Source organism: Brienomyrus brachyistius, chromosome 6, assembly GCF_023856365.1.
Source record: "Brienomyrus brachyistius isolate T26 chromosome 6, BBRACH_0.4, whole genome shotgun sequence".
Classification (NCBI taxonomy): domain Eukaryota; kingdom Metazoa; phylum Chordata; class Actinopteri; order Osteoglossiformes; family Mormyridae; genus Brienomyrus; species Brienomyrus brachyistius.
In genome coordinates this window covers 13,093,056-13,113,663 of record NC_064538.1, presented here as the reverse complement: position 1 = coordinate 13,113,663, position 20,608 = coordinate 13,093,056, and the positions used below count along the sequence as shown (strand labels likewise).

Below are 20,608 nucleotides of genomic sequence, written 5' to 3'. Positions count from 1 at the left end.
AACCAACCGCACTCCAGTGGTTTTTTGCCATCTCGTTAGTCACAGCAGCAGCAACAATCGTGGTCAGGAACACATTCCGGAGTCATGGGAGAGATAGGAGAGACTCATACTGATCACTACGAGGGAGCAGAACTGATTCATCGTGTGGAAACGGCATCATGCAGCGGGTCAAAAAGGGGCAGTCTGTGTTCATCTTCTGTGACCTGTGGTCTTGATGGTGCGTTTAAACTCCAGCCACAAAAGTTGTCAGTTAGCTGATAAATACTAGGGTCATTACAGCTTATGTGCAAGAATGCCTCAACTCTGGAAGAGACTCGCGTCCAAAAAAAAAAAAATCACATCAGCAAAACTCATTCAATACGGGTGATTCGAACACCAGGCCAAGAGGGAAGATATTGCTGCCTGGAACGAAAGGTACGTGGCGAGGATGACTCTTTCGTTAGAAGTGATATTCCGAAAAAAGCAGGTGCTGCTGCATGGCCGTTATCGTCCTTCTTTTAAGCGAACCGTAAAACTTATTTATAATCTGATGACCAAAAGCCGAAACTACAGTCCCATAGGAAAAGTCAACAGTTTCCAAATGCAGACATCACTCACTTCCATGTTTAAATGTAAAAGTACGAAACAGTCCAAGACAGAAGGTGAACTTTTTAAATGCTTTTAAAATCCGACAAATAACATTGTGCCATTAATACGGTGATCTGGAATGGTCTGAAATCAGAAACCGCCAAAGATAAATATATGTCTAGTTTTAGAGTACAGATACTTAGACCAAGGTTCTTAATTTTTTACTTCTATTTTGTACAGGCAGAGTTTGCCAACTGTGCATGCAAAGCCAGACAAGTGTCTTTTCTCAAAGTCACTTACTGTGAGTACTGGTCCTGTTCATTAAAACACACACAGACACACACAGACACACACATAGATGCCCCCCCCTCACCCCAACCCCCAAACCCCCACCACCAAAGTGCATAATTTACAGGAATATGTACATTCTTAAAATAAATATGTCATGGCGTGGGTGAGAGAGAAAATAATAATAATAATAATAATAAACAAAAAAATAACAAAACAACTGTAACAACCGAATACCAACATGACATTAGTGGCACATTCTCATGTACATATGAAGTATCTTTTCCATAATGAAGTGTGACCTTCTCAATACGGAAGCAACAGGTTACGACTTATTTATGCAAGCCCTCATAGGGCTTCCTATAAAATCTTGAACTCCCAGCAATAAAAAATAAGAAAGCATTTATAAATTAGCATTGGTACTGAAGATGAGCCTCAGCCGAGTGTAGCGTTCCGTGATTCAGAAGGTCAATGCAGACTCTGTGGCGACCTTGATGACAATATTAATGACGTAAAATATAATCTGTGGGAAGACAAAGCGCTTCTTTGGGCAGATTCACCAACTACTAAATGAACTTTTCTATTAATATGTAGCATCATGTTCTACTAAATTATAGTGTCTGTTACTCGTGGCTTCGGCAAATTCCATCATGATCCCAGGATAGATAAAGGTTTCGTGTGGATTACGAAGCCAGTTTACAAAACTCCTTCAGGTTAGCTCCACCACACGCTGAAACGCCTGAGGCACAATTTTGCAACCACAGAGAAGACATTCCCTTGCCCCCCCCTTATATCAACACCTGTGAATGACAGGCAAACTAACCTATGGCTGACTATCATGAACAAAGTCATGTTTCTTTATTGATCTATACTCCAATGCTGGTTAACAAAGCACTCTTAGTCAAGTTTGTAGCTTGGTTCTGTTCGCTTTGTTTGGATCCCTCTGGTTCTAGCAGGAAATGAGAACTCATTTTGGTCCACTAAACAAGTCCTGTGTCACAGAAAAAGCCTTTTGGTACTAATCCTCCCCATGATTATTTATCAGTGGTCTCTTAATTCTTTCCAGAGCTATATTCTGCCCTTATTGCTCCACATTACACCTTTTTATTGACTTTCTAAGTGTTTATTACACATGACAAAAATCCTGTTACTGTTATTATGGCCACAGGATACATACCAGTAGATCACTCACCGTTATCTCCATTCCAGGGTCAAAGGGATAACCCAATACATCTTTTTGGTCCACTCCTGCCCTTCCATTGGATTAGGCTGGTTCAGTGGAAGCTCATTTCCTAGTCCCGCCACTATTCAACATTATATGCTGTTCTGGTATACAGTGCAATTATTGGTAACATCAAACCTCCACAGAGGTTGATCATCAGTTAACTTTGTTCTCACTATACCTTATGCATCTGGCTAGGTTTTCATAATGCCCAAGCATCACAGCTGTGTACGTGGTTTCTTGTCCAGCATACCAGGTAAATGCATTTGTTTTTAAACGGTAAAAATGTGGAGCAGAAGCGGCCAATCGTGCAGAGAGAAGAGCAGCGGCTGCTGTTCCCCGTCTCATGGCGTCCCTTTGCCTACGTGGTGGTTACAGGGCAAAGGTAAATAGCACTCTGTCTTCTTCTACAATACTGTCACCAAAGGAGCACCAATCTACTGACATACCCCCCACCTAACAGCTTAAATCAGCGAAGGCTTCCTCGCATTAACTAACTGAGTAATCTGTGAGTATGAATGCTAAGCTGGTCAGTGGCAAGCCCAAGCAGACTTGACACATTCGAATGTAGTTGCTCTGATGAGACCCCAGTAAAATGCTGCCGGTCCTTAAGCTTCTTTTTTGGTTTAATTTTCATGGTTTTTGTCAATATCATCCTGTTTGGAATTCTTTATGCATTCTGACTTTGGAATAAACCAGGACCGGCAGAAATCGTTATACTAGAGCAGCCCAATTAGGAACATGGCTATCTGAGATGTGAGCGGATTTCTGGTGGGTATTCTGCGTGTTGGCTGTTTGATTAACACAGTGCAGCTTAAATGAAACAATATTATGATGCACAAGAAAGGTGTGCCAGGGTCTGGTGGAGCGATTTCCCAGAATTGGGTCCAACCTCGGCCATGTAGGGGTGAAGCCTTGAAAGCTCCCTGCGTTTGCTCTCTCAGACTGCTGCACCTGCTATACTCTGTCATGGCGCCACCTTGTGGTTGGGACCGTCTACGGCCAGGATAACTGCAGCAGCTGGGAGTGAGAGCGGAGACGCGTCAATTGTGGCTGGCGACGTGCCGGCGGCTGGTGCGCTTAGACTGCTGGCCGGGCTGGATTTGCTGCCAATACGACTGGCAGTACTGGTTGATGAGCCGGACTTCCGGCTCTGGGTGGAATTGCGGCGGAACTGTCTGAGGAGGGGGTGGCGGTGGCGGGGGGTAGGGATGGAGGTGCGGTCGGTGCTCTTCAGATGGGACATCAGGAGCGGTGAGGGCATCCACAATCTCGCGATCCAGAATACGCAGTGCCACCCGGGCCACCGTGTGTTTGAACTTGTTCTCCGTGGCCAGGCAGTGGTACAGCCCGCTATCTGACTGGGTCAAGGACTTCAGCAGGACCCCATGACCCGTTTTAACCACCCCAGCGTCGCGATTGAGCTGACAGGGCAGGAGTCATTGAATATGAAAAAGGGACACAGAGAAAGAATCAAAAGTTAGCACTTCAGACCAACAGCAGCTCATTCCTGTTCTGCTGCGACTCGTCACAGCCAAGATTAGGAATCTTTTAATAGCAGATTAACAAAGTAATGAGTAACAGAAATGGAGACAGTCACCGTGGCCCGACTCACCACTTTCCTCTTGCCATCCTTCTGGAAAAGCCACTTGACAGTAGCTTGTGGAGACCGGGGTTGACACTCCAGGAACACGCTGCTTCCCTCCACCCCGAACTGAACAGTTTCTTTGAGCCGATTCTCTACTGGGGCAGCAAAAGGAGACAAAGATTACTGGGTCACAACCTTGTTAATTATTTAGAAATTTTATGCAAATTTGTTTCAGATCACATAAGGTACATTTTGTTTAAAGCTATTACTAAATACTGGAAAAGGTGCAGACTAAGTGCTGAAATTGGAATTAAAACAGAATATTTTGGGTGAAAGACAGGATTTGAGAGAGCAGATCTGCTATTCAACTTAACAAAAGTGAATTTACTAGAAAAATCCTGTGCACAAATTCTGTGACTCAGTAAAACTACTTCAAAGAAGTAGGGGGTGGGGGGGTCATGGCGGGATTTAGGTGAGTATCACCTTCGCATGAATTTCCCAACCTGTCAGATTAGCAAACATTTCTGCTCTGTTACATAAAAAGACTGACTTTTGACACAATTCTCCTGCGAAACAGCCTTGTTGGACTTATTTTTTGTCATATTCCCAAATCAAGACGGCAACTGCAATTTAAATGCTTTCACTGTTTTAAAAGTGATATTTATATTAATAACATGCTTTAAAGAGAAAACAAGTGGAAATCAGAAAGCAGAAAAAATCCATTAAAAAAAAACATAATCTTATTTTGTAATCTTAAACTTTGTTATATTCCGATATATTTTCACATATTTTTCTTCAGATACCACGCCACAGCATCCCTGCGGCAGCTCAGATTACAGCCGATGCTCCGGGCTGCATCTCCGCAGAGGATTACGCTGGGTGTGCCTTGCCTCACCTTTGGCATTGAAACCTCGGCACTGCCGGAGAGGATCTCCGTGTTTGATGTCTTGTCTCCTGCTCCTCCTGAGACACACAAAGAGCAGAGAGAGGACACGTCTTGCTTTAGACGAGTGTTTCCCAATCCGGTCCTCAGGGACCCGCAGACAGTCCACATTTTTGCTCCCTCCCAGCCCTTGGTAGCAAAAATGTGGACTGTCTGGCAGGGAGCAGGGAGGGAGCAAAAAACGTCTGTGCGTTCTCGAGTACCAGGCTGGGAAACACTGCTTTAGACAGCGATTCATACAAGAGTAAACTGCTGAATAAAGCAGACAGCAACATTGGCTGAGTCCCCACCTCTTTGTGGCTGGGGTGAAGGCTGAGCAGCTCTCGCCATCCCAGGCACAGTACGGATCCCTGGCCAGGCAGCAGTCTGAGCAGGCTTTGCCATAGACGGGACATCTGTGCAGGGACACCTGCGTCAGGCCCCTTTCAGATGACACGTACAGTTGTTGCTGTGAAACACAGAGAAACAAGCAGACATAGCTTAGTATATGTTAATGTGGCCCCACGTACTTATAACTTTACAACACCTGAGATTCTCAACCAATACAGTGCATGCTATTTTTGGCTCACCCTTTTTGATGAGATTTTCATTGTTTTAACAGGAGCTGGACTCTGCAGAGGAACAGGACACAGCAACATCATTACACCTCATTTTGGTGTGAATTTTATGTTGGGGGGGGGGGGATTATTTTTCAAGACCAGATTATTATCTGAGTTAGAAACAACAGAAGCAGACGAACATTACCCTGAAAACCTCGACCTCTTCTAGAGTGAGCTCCTCTGCGGTGCTGGGGTCTTTCGGAAGAACAATCACCTTTTGGACTGTGCCACGGTCTAAAATAAGAAGGAGGACAAATAAAGGTTTCACTCTCAAGAAGGTTTTGGCTTAAAACACGTGATGAAGTGTCACTACCGATCAGTAGTGGAGCTGGAAACTCACCTGTCCCCAAAAACAGCACTTCGTACCTCCCATCCACTGCATCCACCAGGTCTACTGCAATGGTGGTGAAGCGATAGTCCACACCGGTGCGCACCACCAGGGGGCGCTTATGAAGCGGATAAACTGGATGGTACATAAGGGGATGGGCACGGACGAAGTTGACAGCCTCATCTGAGAACTCTTTGGTGGAGCGGAGGCCAGGAGTGAAGGTCCCTCCTGGACACTGAGGAGACGGAAAAAGAGACTTAAAATTTCACGAGTTCGGCGTATTTATTAAACACTAAATCTAAAAAAAGACCAGACTACATACTGTGCCGGGGCGGGGGTAGGGAATCTTGCCGGTGTAAGGTGTCCACTGGTAATTATGGCCGTGTTTATGGGAGAAGGGGCCGTTGAAGACGTTACGGATGTCGGCCATGGAGTAGACACAGACAGCTGAGCCCCTGAACACCGAACTGAGGAGGGCGAGATGTTAGCCACACTGCTGAACACTATAGAGCACAGAAAGCGAGAATGACAGTTCAGCAGTGAACACGCACATGGGAACCGCGACAGGGCTGAATAGGGCCGGGAACATCAGCACCGAGCAGATCTACATGCGACGCGTGTCAGCCATTTTTAATGCACAGTCATTTATTTGCATATTTTAACAGAGTGAAAAAGTAAACGCTTTTTCACTGCGGATGTTGTGTTCACGTTTTCCTTAGGAAATCAACAAGCCGTGCAATGTATGCAGTCTATAGTATACATCACATTTATATCAGGCACTTTATATAGCAAACACACCCCCCTGAAATTTGCTTCCTGCCCCGCCAGTCAAATTCTATTGAGGGTGACCCAACCGATCGGTGGAATCTACTGTGGACCTATCAGTAGATTTTTAGGTACGGGCCTGGTTTATATTGCATAATTTGCGAGAAAAAACATTACCCAGCTGTAGTGAACACAGCATAAACGACGGGATTGCGTTCATCTTGAGTAGGCTGAATGAAAACGTCTCCTATGAAAAGATAAAAAAGTGGAGAGCAGGTTTAAACAGGATAGAACACAAATGAAAGTGTCTGAAAAATGACCTGAAAAGGAGCAGCTCTTACGCATTTCATCAAAGTACGTTTCTACGCCATCGTCCCCAATCACAGAGCACACCAGACGAGCCTTCAGGAATGTCGTCCACTTGTTCACCAGTGACCTCTGACCCCCATCATCATTCTGGCCACACGGGGTAACAAGGGAGATGGTTTCAGTTATACATTGATACAGTTGGGAAATTTATTAATCAATAACATGATGTTACGTGTATTTGTGTCTGGGTGTGTTTTTGCATTATGGCTATAATGGTACATGAACCATTCAGTACATCATTCTCAATTTGTTATGCACAATAAAATAAATGAAAACATTTACTGACACAGATTTACAAGTACATGCCCAAGACAGAAAACATTATGCTAACTGCGGATGTGACTTAGTTACGACCACAGCTGATTACAACCAATCATAATCGGCCACTTGGGAACATTTTGGTTTCCCTATAAATTACACCAGCATGGAGAGGGAGCATTTGATAAGAGCAAGACTGACTGTGGCCTCTGTTATACCGAACTCGGATACGTCGCTGGAAAACCACTGAACGCGCTAACTCACTTGAGACGACATCATGCAAGTGTGTTAACGACTAGAGCAAGGCTGAAACAGCCAGTCTCCACCTGGCACTTTTACCTGGGAATAAGTACTATTAGGGTCGTTTATCGCTACAGATATGTGACAATACTCTGTACTAGAGAATATGGGATTTGGGGTTGGTATGTTATGTTTTTGATTTTTACATTTATTTTACGTATATTTTAACAATGCGCAAAAAGGTTTTATTATTCAGACACGTCGACAGACACATTTATTTCGGTTTACAACTGTTCCTAATTGTGCTTGCAGTTAAAAGTAATTTAAAAATAAATTCTGTTTTCCCTGCTATACAGAAACTGTGCACCAAAACTGCTACACCCCTAGTGTGTGTATATATTCGTCCATGTATTGAAGTCTAGGCACTCCTTTTTGAGCTCACCAGACAGATGCGCCCCACCCTGGCCAGAACACTGGGGCTTCCCCCTCCCCCTGCATCCAGAGTCTTCTCACGGAAGAAAAAGTAAAGCTTGTCATCATTCCTCTCCGAGCTGTCTGGAATCTGATGGGTCTGGATGAAAACCGGTTCTAGATGTACAGCAAGGAGCAGACAGGAACACATACTTAATGGCCGATCCAGCCTTTGAGGGTCTGCACTGCTGCACATGCGGTCCGCCTGAGACTCACCATTAAGCCACCGAGAGTCATACTGCTCGGTCCGAACTGCCGGTCTGTCACCCAACGTCCGGAAGATTGCCGGGTCCGTGCCCATGAAGTCCACATGAACCCCAGCATACAGGTTTCCATCTAATAGGGGGAGGAGGTTTGCAGAAAAAATAGAGGAGAAGGAAAGATGAAATTATGAAAAGTGATCGCTGGGAACCTCATGGGTCTGCATGGCCCATAAAGCATCACGTGGATACAGATAAATGACGCACTGATGAGCGTAGCCACATTCTCCTGGCGGGGGTCGTAGGGGCATTTCCCCTTTCCCGATTCCACATACCCTGGGACAAGTCGGAAGAGATACTCCTAAAAGCAGAGGGGAAGACGGGGGGTGAGGAGCGATTTCTGATGTCAGGGGCAGGTGGCGAGTACATCGGCGGCAAACGGTACCTCGGCTCGCCAACCACGGTTGATGAACGTGCAGATGGGCTTGTAGGCCCCCGTGCCGCAGGCATACAGGTGCGTTCGGTTCCACGGCTCAATCAAACGGACGAAGTTTGCGCACTCGCCCTGGAGTGGGGGATGAAGGGAGGGAAAAACGACATTATTCTCACAGGCAGCGCACTATATTTTTGTAATGCGGCCAATGATCCGCAGCCTAAGAGGAATTGCATGACTGGAAATGCGCAGGGCTGTCTGTCAGAGGAGAAACAGGCAAAACTCACCTGGCCTCCTTTTCCTGTCATCCTGCACTCCCCCTTTCTCTGGGCAGTGGCAGGCCAGTGAATCTGAAGGAAACAAACAAACCTTTACTATGCATTCATTTATGCGTTCGGCAATGTCTTTTCTCAGCCTAAGTGCAAAACATTTTGACTCAACATTATGCCGTTTTATGTCGTAAACACACTAGATTCAACGTATATTTATGACATGCATAGTTATACAGATACAACTTGCAGTGGAATGTAAATCTTGTTACTCCTTAGACAAACAGCAGTGAAATAAAAACAAATAATAAAAAAAGGAATTTAAATGATTAAAAGTAGGGAGGGGTGGGAAAAAACCATAATAAAAGATAAATAGGACTGTATATACATGTGCAGAAGTGATAATTAGATGGATGGCAAGATAGAACTGAGGAATAAACTAGGGGATTGATTTTAATTAAACTCATTACCGTAACAGAACCAGGAGGTACAGAAAAACACACCAGTGGCCACTTGACATAACAAGGACCAGTAACAAGTACATTCAGCACACAGACGACATGAGACCACAGTCTGACCATTTGGTGTAAGACAAGGATTGAGGCTAAACCTGGACTCAGTCACCGACACAGATGAAAGCCTTACAATGAGGGGCTCCTTGTTGATGTTGTGCATGTCGAGGGCCACAACGTATTCCTGGCTGCCCAGGTAGAGGCGGCCCTGGTCCTGATCCATCAGCAGGATGCGATAGTCACTGGTGTTGAAGGAAAAGCTGAACGGACGGATTGTCTTGGTCTCCAGAAGTTCTGCACGATTCGGCAAACAGGAAAATGTTTCTGAGTGTCACTGCACAGCAGAAGTGGAAAGTTCAGGTCCAGAAAGTAAAAATCCAGACCAAGATTTTGTTTCAACCAACCAGTTGAGTATACAGTCACAGTTACAGAATCTGGCCTGAATTTTTACTTTCTAGAGCTGAAATCTCCAACTCTGCTGCACAGGAATACAGTCATTGCACAGCTTGGTTTACCTCTTAGCACATGGCTGGCATGCCTGCGCTGAATGGCTACTACCCAAGTGCACTGAGTACCAGCAGGAGGTGCTAACATAACCTGCTCTGCCCTCTTTCTCAGGCTGTTCCGCTAGATATTACATCATCATTCTGACTTTCACTGAGGAGAAACAGGCCAGCAGCATGTTGCATTAGACATGCCATTTCCATGGAATTAATAAAAATGAAATTGCAGCTCTAAAACATCCCACGATTGGATAATTACAGACCTGCCTAAAGATTTCCATCAAACAAGGCAACAGAATTCAAAAAGTACCTAGACTGCTGGAAGTTTGTCATTAAGATCTTTAGAATTTCCATTTAGCAAGAAAACGTCTACAGAAGGACAGTATATAGTACGACAGTACAGTGAAATAACTGTGGGAGGGAAGAATGTCGACTTTAGACATAAATCTCCAGTGAGAAGGACGCGAAGACATCACTGCCCTGGGCTTCTGACAGACACTAACGGGGACTATGTGAGCGATTGAAGATGAGCTTTAGGTCTAACACAGCAACATGGCGCATATCTATAAATTACCCATGTTAACCCCATTCCTGCAGCACTTTGATCTCTGTGGCATTACTGCACACCCTTCCAAATGCTAACCTGTCCGGGGCTGGGCCACAAAACGTCAAATAAATAAAAATAGCTTTTGCAGTGGTGTTGAAAAGGTCACGGTCAGACACTGCTCTCCGTTCTTGGAACAGGCTGCAGACAACGGTTCAGTTTTTATTGTATTTCATTTTTAGTAAGAGATGTTTTCCCTCCCCCAATATAAACACACAAGAGCGTTTCCAATACAAGGAATGTGATATTAATTCCTCAGACTGGAATCGACATATTAAATCCAGTACAGATTATTGTATAAATGGTGACGGGTAATACTAATCTTTTTAGGACAGACATTGATGGTTATGTAGGCGGTGGAAGTAAATATTAAAAAGGTCAGTAACAAATATACAAAGCTGAGTGAAAGGGTCTTTTACAAAAGGGCGAGAAAACCTCATTATCCGCTCACGTGTCAGTGGAATTCTCAATGACGTGTCCAAGCACTTGGGCCAGAGTGACAGACTGTATTTCACACGTATGTGCGGCCCAATGAGAGCCCATGTATATGTTTGTGTGTTTGGGGTGCCTGTATCTGGGGCTCTAACTAGGTGGCGAATTGCGGCCGTCTGTCTGTCTCCCTCACAGCTGTGTGGGTGATCCTCAGGCAATCTGCAGAATTCCGGCCGGAGCGCTTGACGGAGGGCACCGGATTCCTGCCACTCGCTGTCTGGGGCGGGGAGAGCCTGCTATTCTCAGGAGTCCTCTCATCCCATTCCAAGCGGCTTTATCTAGAAAATCCACAATTTCGGCAAGGGAGGGGGAATCTTTTTTTATAGATGCACCTGCTGGCCAGAAAGGTCATTGCACCAAGTGTGCAGGTCTGGGGCTGTTCACTGTCCAAGTCTGGGAGACACGGACAGCGTCCATCTAGCAGACAACTACAGCGGAGGTCATTATTTTCTTGCACCATAAAAAAATTCAAATATCTTCACAAATCGCTTCTGTTCTATTATGGAGGCAAAAAGCAAAGCAAAAACATCTGCATAGCCTCACCTGTAGACTAATAAAAGAACCAGTAGCATCAGGCTGAGGATCCTTCAGAAGAAGTTTCTCCATAATCCAAATCGAAGAGCAACAAACCAAGCTCAAAAAATCCTAACGTCAGACCACTGGCCTTAGATGGGACTCCATCTTTAAAACTTTACCCTATGAAATATTAGATTCCCAGTGAGCTTTGTTGCTGAGAACAAACCAAAGTAACTCAAATTTTTATACCTTGAGGCAATATTCTGTAGTTAAAAACCACAGCCCCCCTCCCAACTCTGCTGTTGTTCACCTCCAACAGGCTTCCTGTAAACCTGCACTTGATAAGTGACTGGAAGGTGAATGTCTATGCAAAGGCTTGTGTGACCCTGAATAAGCAGTTATGGTAGATGGATGAGGGGATGAATGCTCAAAAAACAGACTACTGGTTTTAATAACAATAACATCAAAAAGATCCTTAGGTTTCTATTGTATTCTCAAATTCAAATACAGTAGCTAAGAATATGTTGTGGAAACTGAAAGGGGAACAGTGAGTTCATGTAACCATCCATCCATCTTTCAGCCCCTTATCCTGGTAAAAGTCATGTCCTTATTTATATCGTTTATTTTACATAAAATCTTATAGGCCACTGTGTCCAAAGACTATGGGCTTATCCAAATCCTCAGTGTGCACACACGCTAGAACCAAACTTGGCCGGCGTGTGAAGTCCTGCATAAACTTAAAAAAGAGCAGCTAGTGATCATGGCTCAAGAGAGGACCGATGACCTAATGCTACTGTCATGAAGATTAGCCTTGCTGAGTCGGAGCCAGGGCCTCCGTTGTGGGTCAGAGCGCAGCACGGCTGGCCGGCTCGACGTAAGGGACCGGCAGAAGGTAGCTGAACTAAGCTATTGCTGTCGGCTTCTTGGCCCAAGTAAGCTGACCTCCGTGTAGGTCGGAGACATAGATACTGGGATTGTGTAGCGAAGCATATTTGGCAGTAAAAGAACAAATCCACCAGAACTGCATCCATTCTGGAACTGAGTAAGAGGCGTACCGAAAGGGGGATGGGGTTTAGTCTCAGGGCAGTCCCCTTGCCAAAGTGGAATTTAAGGCTGTTTGCCAACTGGGCTCTGTGTATCTGCGCACGAGCGTGTGTATGTGTGTGTGAGTGTGCACCCACTTACGCATATCAGAGTGTACCAGGCCTAGAGTCACTGCCAGAAAGGGACGCAATATTATTTATTGGCACTGAAAGAAATCAGGCAGAGCTTATTGTAAGCTGCATAGCTGTGGGGTAAGGAACAGTGCCGCTCAAACGGATTTCCATTATTCATAAATCTGACTTTAATATGGGAACAGAAATGGAGAGAGGGCAAGGGGAGAGAAAGAACTAAAGAATTAATAGAACAAGACATGAAAACTCATCAATGGGAGGACGACATGCTTTTGGTAATAGGGCAAAAGGCAGGCAGACAATGCGGGTGGCCTGTATCCCAGCCCAGCTGAGGTGTGCCTATGTGGTTCCTGTAAGTTCTTGCACAGGATGTTTAGTCAACCTCGGGCTAAAATAACCTGAGGTGGATCTCTGACAGGAAAAAGGCTGGTGGTAGAAGGAACTCTTCCCAGGCTATGTGGCAAACACAGGACATTGCCAAGCTCCAATCAGGTCAAAGAGGAGAACGGCAAAAGCTCAAAACCTAACCCCGATATGTACCTGGGTCATCCTGATCTTACATTTAGCCTCTCACCGACATCTCAGGCACCAAAATCACATCAGCTGGAAACAATGAAGGGATGTTAAGCATGGAAAATGTGTGGACACTTTAACGAGGGCATTTCCGTAAAGCAGCACTCTTAAACCAGGCACCGCCAGAAATAAACATTGTTATTTTATATATAACTAAGGATGTATATATACACAGTCTCTACGAAAATCAGGTCGATCTCCCACAGACTTGTGAAATCTGTGCCAGTTATTATCTCAGTGGAAACCAGAAGCCGTACAGATAGTGTCCACTGTTTACGCTGTGATGAACATGGCAGTGTCCGTATGAGACGATAAATAATTATGCTGTGTTTAGAAAGAGACGTAAAGCTTTGTTTTTTTGGGAGAAAGAAAAAAAAGATTGACATGTGGTGGCTTAAAGCACATGTCGACTCGAGAAATGTATTTGCCGTTTGTACATGGACAGACAGCATGACTGTGGAATTTTTGATGTCAGGTAGAATACATGAGATTATCAATAATGCGATTTATTACATAATATTTCTCTGCAGACTCCCAGCTCAACACCTTTTTCTAAAGAACTTTGATTAATTTCACCTTTAAAGAGAAAAGGAAATTGAGGTATTGAGTTGACTGAATACCATTGAACCTGTAGTGTGAGGTACACGCAGTGACACCACATTATGACATCAGACTTGCACCTTGGCTGCCAGGTTCACAGGGATTCCTGAAAGGTCTCATAGCCACAGGCCACTCAACAGGCTCCCCCGTATAACAATGAGCTCCTGTGAGGAAAACAATGGTCACCTAATCCTGAGATCCCAAGAAACCAGGAGCCAAGCTCAGTCCTCCGCCCAGCTATTCTTGGAAACTTTTACAGATCGAAGGGGGCTGGGAGCAGTTATTATCAAAGATAAAGCTGTAATCTTTGTCAGTCTGTAACAATTCCACAAATACTTCTGTGTTGCCACAGTAGAAGAAGTAATGGATAAACCACGACGAGGTGCACGGTTATAGGAAAAGTCAATTACAACTTGGTTGGAGTTGATTATTTTCATTGACCACACTCCTTGAAGTGGATTGTACAAACAAAAAACCAATAACAGTATCAACTAGTAACGGTTCATTTTTCAGATGAAAGTTATTAATCGCTATTAAAAATATAGTCCTTATAAGGACAGAACATCTGGCCAGACTACTCACTGGAGGGGGCAAGTCTGTTAAGTTTGTCTAGAAGAGGTTAATGCTTGAGTATTAAAAATCAAGGAAAAGTATGCTGATAAGAATGATTGCTAATTTATGGGTTAAAAAGTCACCCAGGGATTTATAATGACATGTTTACTAAAACTTTAAAACGCATTAATATAAAACTGTTATTAGGCTACTCAAAACTACCTGTGTGATTACGCGAAAATAGTCATCTTTGGACCAATAAGAAAGTAGCATTTACAAAACTGTGGTATAAGGATGTATAAAGACTGCTCTGACGCCATGCTGATTGACAGTGTTCTGCTGCAGTAGCTGAACTGAGAAAACCAGACATAAAAAAAAATATATAAGGCTGGCAAAGTATGTTAGTAATTGGAAACGACAGCAGCACTTAAATTTAGACACAAAACATTTAATGATCCCTTTACTCTAGATGCAGGCTGAATAAGTTCATGTAGTCTTTATGAGTGTAGCAGTTCATTAGATCTCGTTGGCTGAAACGATCACCGCTGAAATGACAGGCCTAGTCAGGACTGCGGTACCCTTGACAGCTGCAGCTATTCCAATCAATCTAGGAAAAAACACAATAAAGCATCATGCAGTCTAAAAATTCTCTGCAAAAATTTGACATTTTCCATTCTGTAACTATGCATACGCAAAAAAATCTATTTCTGAAAACTCAACTTTTAGACACCTTTTCTCAGCCTTAAAAAAAAAACTTCTCAGCCTGTAATTGAGCCTGTGTTGATTTCTGTTTCTCTGTGACACATCTGGTGTGTGGACTCAGTAAACCAATACAACCAGAATGGCCACTTGACGTCCACCTCACTATTAACCACCTTGACAAACAGACCCGGGTCTCAGCTGGCCATTTATTGTTCTGCTCTGTTCCGGAACTCATAAAGAATTAACCAAATTAGCAAAGCTTAATGGTGCACAATTAGCCCGCGCCTGATCACCAACACTTGGCTTCTTAAAATTACGTTGAGTGCCATTGCTAGAGTTAGGAGAAAGTGGCCAATCACTGGCTGGGAGCCACCGCTATTTGGTCAAGGGTTGTTCTGGCACTGAGAATTCTCCCCGTATGAGCTTTTTAAAAGGCTGTGCTGGTGAAGTGTCTCCTTTGTTTTGGATTCTACTACTGCTCACTTGGGAGAGGGCTGTAACCCAACACTGGCTCTGAACTGCAGTCCTGGAGTGGGCTCTGGCATTCTCTCCGGCTCGATGGAGTCATACCCCTCCGCTAATCACTTGCACATTTATGCACTTTTAATTGTTTCAAACTTAGGTAAACTCAGAAACTCTCCCCCTTACAATGAAGAAGGGAACCTCGTATGTGAAGAGTCACACGTTCCATGAGTTGACCGCCTTGAGCGTCACTGCAGGCGCTTGTCTGTGCTTTTCCTGGACCATCAGTACCGCTAATCCTTCACAGATAGGTGCAGGAACCGAGCGGCCCGGACCTCCTTCCCGTCAGCCGATCCAGGCCCAAAAAGAGGATCACCATCCAATCTTTTGCCTATATGTATCACCATGTTTGACTTTAGACTTAAAATATTCGTGAACCCTATGCTTACAATAGCTATCGTTCGACAGCATCCTTGTAATGTCTTTATGATACGAAAAAATAAAAGTAAAAGCAAAAATATATTTTTACAAAAGAGGCTTGTAAGAGATACTAAGAGGTTCTATACTATAACTGAAACTAGAAAATGAAAAGGGGCGAATGCTGCGACCATTCGGGTAGGAATAAAACGTGTGTATTAATTTCTCACGTTAAACTATTCAGTCAAAAATGGCTGAATTAAGGAAAATTCACCAGGCCTGCACAAGAGAGCTGACATAATAGAATGACAACTTTTGCCTGGAAGATTCAGCATTTCCTGCCGATTACTGACAGAGCTGTACTGAAAGTACAGGAACTGCCTCATTGGTTTGTCAGACTGTGACACAGAGAAATGGAAAATCACTCCTCACATGATTATTTTAAGCCTTTTAATTTATTCTAATGCTTTTTGACAGTGAATCTGTCACTGTTTTTTTCCAGGGATGTAGCAAAAGGCTGGTAAAAAAAAAATACCCCGAAGTTTTGAGAAGAAGGGTCACTGGCGTTCCTGGAACACAGGAACCTGGGAAATACGCCCGGTTCTAGTAAAAGCAAAGAGCCTGTTGTCCCGCTTCCTGATGCTAGGTGCCAGGATGTGGGCCGCCGGGGATGAAATTGCTGATCTAAACAAGACAAGAGGGTAACATGGGTACAGACAGAAAAGAGAGGAGTTTGAAGGGAAAAGAGAGCAGCGTGGATGAGGTGGAGCAGCTGAGAGAGAAAGCGGGACAAAGAGACGAAATGCAACAAAGAAAGAGAAGGCATTTAATTCTGGAAATTGTTTGGAGTAACTAGTGGTAGAATGAGTAAAACGTGTATTACACAGTACTGCTCACCACCAAGGGTACTCCTAAAGCCTGTGAGTGTGGGCAGCACACGAGGAGAGCGCGGACGCAGAGAGATCAGACACACCGCTAAAGGGTCACAGTACGGTCCAGGAAAACCGTGTGAGGGGAGATGATTGGGGGGGGGCACATAACAGGGGTGTCTGTCTGGCGTATTGGAGCAGGTTGCTGGAAGAGAGCCCTCACATTCTTCCAGGGGCTTCCCTGTGTCTCTCCTGAGGTAAATCCAGTCACCACACTGGCTATATATACCCTCGTTACATGGCTGCCCTATCCTGTTCCTAGAAGTGCCATCCATTTTGCTGATGCCTACGCACACAACTGCGTGAGATCACCCCCCCCTCTTGGCACCTCCGCTTGCCCAACTCCATTCCTCTCCGGCCCCAGGGATGTCCTCGCCTTTAATCCCTCTATTAGCCCCCTTGCCCGTCCATCCCCAAAAATGATCTCTATTCCTTGTTTATCTAACTACTCAGCTGCTTGGAAGGATTTCGGTCCAGCTTTTTGCTGTTCTAGCATTAGAAGTCATGCCTTGGTTGTTGCGTGGGATCATAGCTTAACCAGCAGGCTGCAGAAGTTAATCCTCTATAGGGGAGTCCGTTCATGTGGCGGGGGAGGGTACTTTTGTTACACAAGCAGCCAATCACAGGAGCTCCAGACAGGCGCACAAACACACAGGAAGGTGGGGGGATTCTGCCTTCATGAAAGTAAAATCGCATCCAGTACGAGTTTGTGTGATCAAATCCTCTACAATACAGAGTACAGCTCTGGAGAGAGTTAAAGCAATGTAGTGATTATTTGACATAAATGATTATTCACTTTGTGCAATTCCTGAGAATAAATGTGACATATGTTATCTGTAAAATCTCCTCCCAGCTGCACAGTGTTATGAAAAGAAAGAAACGTAAAGTAATCATCCCTCTATTAATACCAGGTCTGGCCTTGTAAGAATGGCAGTAATTCTCATACGTGTCATTCTCACCAAGGCTCCTTTTGTTCTTTGTTTTTGTTGGATATCCTCAAGAAAAAAATAATTAGTACGTATAAAGCTGTAGAATGTGTGTAAGCATTGAACGGTTGATTGATTCACATTATAAATAATATGGCATTGAACCTGCTAACTGTATAAAATTAAAATATCCAAATTCCTCTGGGCTTTAGAAGCAGTTCAAATCTGGTTACTGTTTGCCTGACAGAACAGCAGAGATATTAACCACTATAAAAAGCCGTATGAACATGAAAATGCAGTTTTAATTCAAGGTTCTCTCTGTCTCTCTCTCTCTCTCTCTCTCACACACACACACACACACGTCGGGTAAATATATCCTTATGGGGACCGCTCATTCATTCCTATGGGAAACTATGACAACCTTAAGCCCCACCCAGCCCAAACCATAACCATAAGTAACCAAGCAAAATACAAGAGTTCCTGCATTTTTAGTTTTTTCATTGCAGTCACAGATTTTTATTAAATTGAGTTGAGTTTTCAGGGAACTGGTCCCCATAACGGAAAAAAATGGCAATTCATCATATTGCGGGGACATTGTGCCCCCATAAGGTAAGGTATACCCGCTCACACACACACACACACACACACACACACACACACACACACACACACACACACACACACACACACACACACACACACAGTACCTATAGATCAACCGGAACCTTGTTATTCTATTATTTTTGTTTCTGCGGAGAAACTTCACTACCTTTGTTTTGTCTAAACCTGACATTGTGTTGTCTTGCTGTTTGAAAGCAGACATTGGATTTATGGTCCTGAATCTTGCTCCTAAAACCTCAGCTCCCCAAAAGAAGTTTGTCTGCCACCTCAGATACAGGAATACTGGGAAATTATATTTCCTTATAATTCTGCATCTAAAAGCCGGCTTCGCAAGAGCACTGGTGACCTGCACTAAAGTGAAACAGCTGTGGTGAAGGTTGCCTGCAATCGCCTTCATTGAGTTTCTTTATGCACTGCAGAGGTCTTCCCACCTAGGCTGTCTGAGAGGTTTACATAGCCCCACTGCATCATTACCTATCATACTGGTTGTGCTGTGCTCAAATGTACCCTTATAATCCTTAGCTGATGAGCTGTGCTGTCAGGCACCTGCCTCACCTTATTATTAACAGTAATGTACTTTAATGATGCCGTCACAACTGATTCATCTACCTGAGATGCTTTATCCGAGACAAAGACCCACCGCATGAGCGGCCAGAGAAGAAAGACAGAATGGAGCAGCTCAGGGCAACAATCAGGGGCTTTTCTGGGATGGGGGGGGGGGGGGAGGGTCAGGGGCAGCATCCCCGTGACAAAATGCATGGCCCCCTGTGCCCCCCGCACTGCACATGCTACTTGGATCTGAAATATATGTGTAGCTGCTCCCTGGGTCACGATGGTCCATGTTACGATATTTCAAATTTACGATGCGTATTCCAATTCCATTCTGTTTTTCACTTCCAGTACATTATTCAATACGTTACATGAGATATTTAACACTTTATTATAAAATAGCCTTTGTGTTCATGATTTTGCCCAACTGTAAACTAATGGAAATGTTCTAAGCATTATTATTAACATTTGCATTGTAGTTGCGGCAGGTGGTCGAATCACTTCAGTTGGTGAAAAGCAAGGTTAAAGAGAGACAAGAATTAAGGTTGAGTTACATATTGTAAAACTACTGCATTCTGTACAGTGCAGTTGCAAAACATTACATAAATAAGTAACTAATTGGTTTTAATTATAATAGTAATTTATATTAAGAGAACAGTACGGTCAAATACATCTGGTCCCCATTAACAGAACAACTGGTTACAGTCTGTCTTCGACCCCCCGCCCTCCCAGGTTGAAATGGTCTAAAACTTCCACTGGAAACAATACTCAGGACCCAAGAAATCTCTGCAGTATAGTGGAAGTGATGACATACAGTGGGAAGTAGTAATACACACAATACTCAACGATTACTGCGTACAGTAATGGCCACCCACTGAGACCTCATTTAGAATCCCATTCAGAAGACAAAACACTCATGTTGCCACAACTACTGCTGCTGCGATCAATCTATTAGGGCAAAGGAAGATCTAAAAACTGTTGTGTCAAACAAATATCACAAATAATGGACGAATCACCTTTAATAAATGTGGCGAACCCATCGAGTATGTTGTGGCAGCTTACCTTTAAAGGACAGAAATACTCTGGGCGCAGAGCGAGGATTCGCGTGGAGACAGCAGAAATATACACTCAAGAGAACGAGGAAGGCTTGTACCGTTGCCATAGCAATGACAGCACAGTTAACCTTTGGGAACCTACGACAGAAGGGGGGAGAGGTTGAAGAGTTTGGTTAAACAAGGAGGTCAAGAAGGTGGCCCAGACATAACAAAAAAGTTGTACAAACTAATAATAAAAGCAGCCATGCAGCAAAGGTTACAGGTCAGATGAATAAAACTCCTATCCAGCATCATCAGCTGCAGTAAACCATTTGTATTCAGCAGGAAGTTTAGATAATCTCTGGTTCTATAGCGTTCTTGACAGAGCTGCCTATAAAAGGATCCTTGAAAAACACAAGTTTAACTGTAACACTAAATTGTAGTCACTGGGACTTTCATGTTTTTAGAATAATACATTAAGATTCATTCCAAATTCTAAAACTTGTAATACTTGCTGATCTTGTATTTCTAAACTGGCTGTAGAAAAGAAGAAAAAAAAAAAATGGATCCGGCCACTATTGTGACACAAAGGCATATAGACTGGGTGCACAAGCGCCGGCGGATCCCGCTGTAATCGCCGGGTGACTTCCACGTCCCGGTGGGGCAGCCGGCAGCGTTTCCCTGCTTGTCAGCAGGGCTGTTTCGCGGAGAGACAGCAACCGGGTCATAACAGCATGTGACAATGAAAGCAGCGGAATGCTGCAGAGAAATACCCAGGGCCGTTATAAATCCCTGTCACTGCACAGCGGGACGGGCCAGTGGGGCAACTACAGAGGCCCCTGAATCCACAGCTAATCTGGGCCATGGCGGGGGGGGGGGAGGGGGGGGGGGGGGTATACAG

The 20,608-nt window shown here is 44.2% G+C and overlaps 1 protein-coding gene across 2 annotated transcripts; it reads right to left on the bottom strand.

Annotated features, from left to right (window-relative positions):
- Window positions 1–969: 969 nt before the first annotated feature.
- On the bottom strand, window positions 970–19,866 carry sema3gb (sema domain, immunoglobulin domain (Ig), short basic domain, secreted, (semaphorin) 3Gb). 2 transcript variants are annotated; one of them, XM_049016034.1, is made up of 17 exons: window positions 19,736–19,866; window positions 9,186–9,346; window positions 8,559–8,621; window positions 8,284–8,403; window positions 8,106–8,199; window positions 7,855–7,974; window positions 7,610–7,755; window positions 6,642–6,756; window positions 6,478–6,547; window positions 5,858–6,002; window positions 5,548–5,770; window positions 5,353–5,441; window positions 5,178–5,219; window positions 4,899–5,056; window positions 4,561–4,628; window positions 3,693–3,820; window positions 970–3,501 (listed from the first exon to the last, which is right to left on the bottom strand). In XM_049016034.1, exons 1-17 carry the CDS (start codon window positions 19,833–19,835, stop codon window positions 3,121–3,123), a joined length of 2,223 nt encoding a protein of 740 aa, XP_048871991.1. In that variant the 5' UTR covers window positions 19,836–19,866; the 3' UTR covers window positions 970–3,120. The 2 variants fall into 2 exon arrangements, with proteins under 2 accessions (XP_048871991.1, XP_048871992.1); XM_049016035.1 differs by having other exon boundaries at window positions 3,693–3,817.
- Window positions 19,867–20,608: the final 742 nt, after the last annotated feature.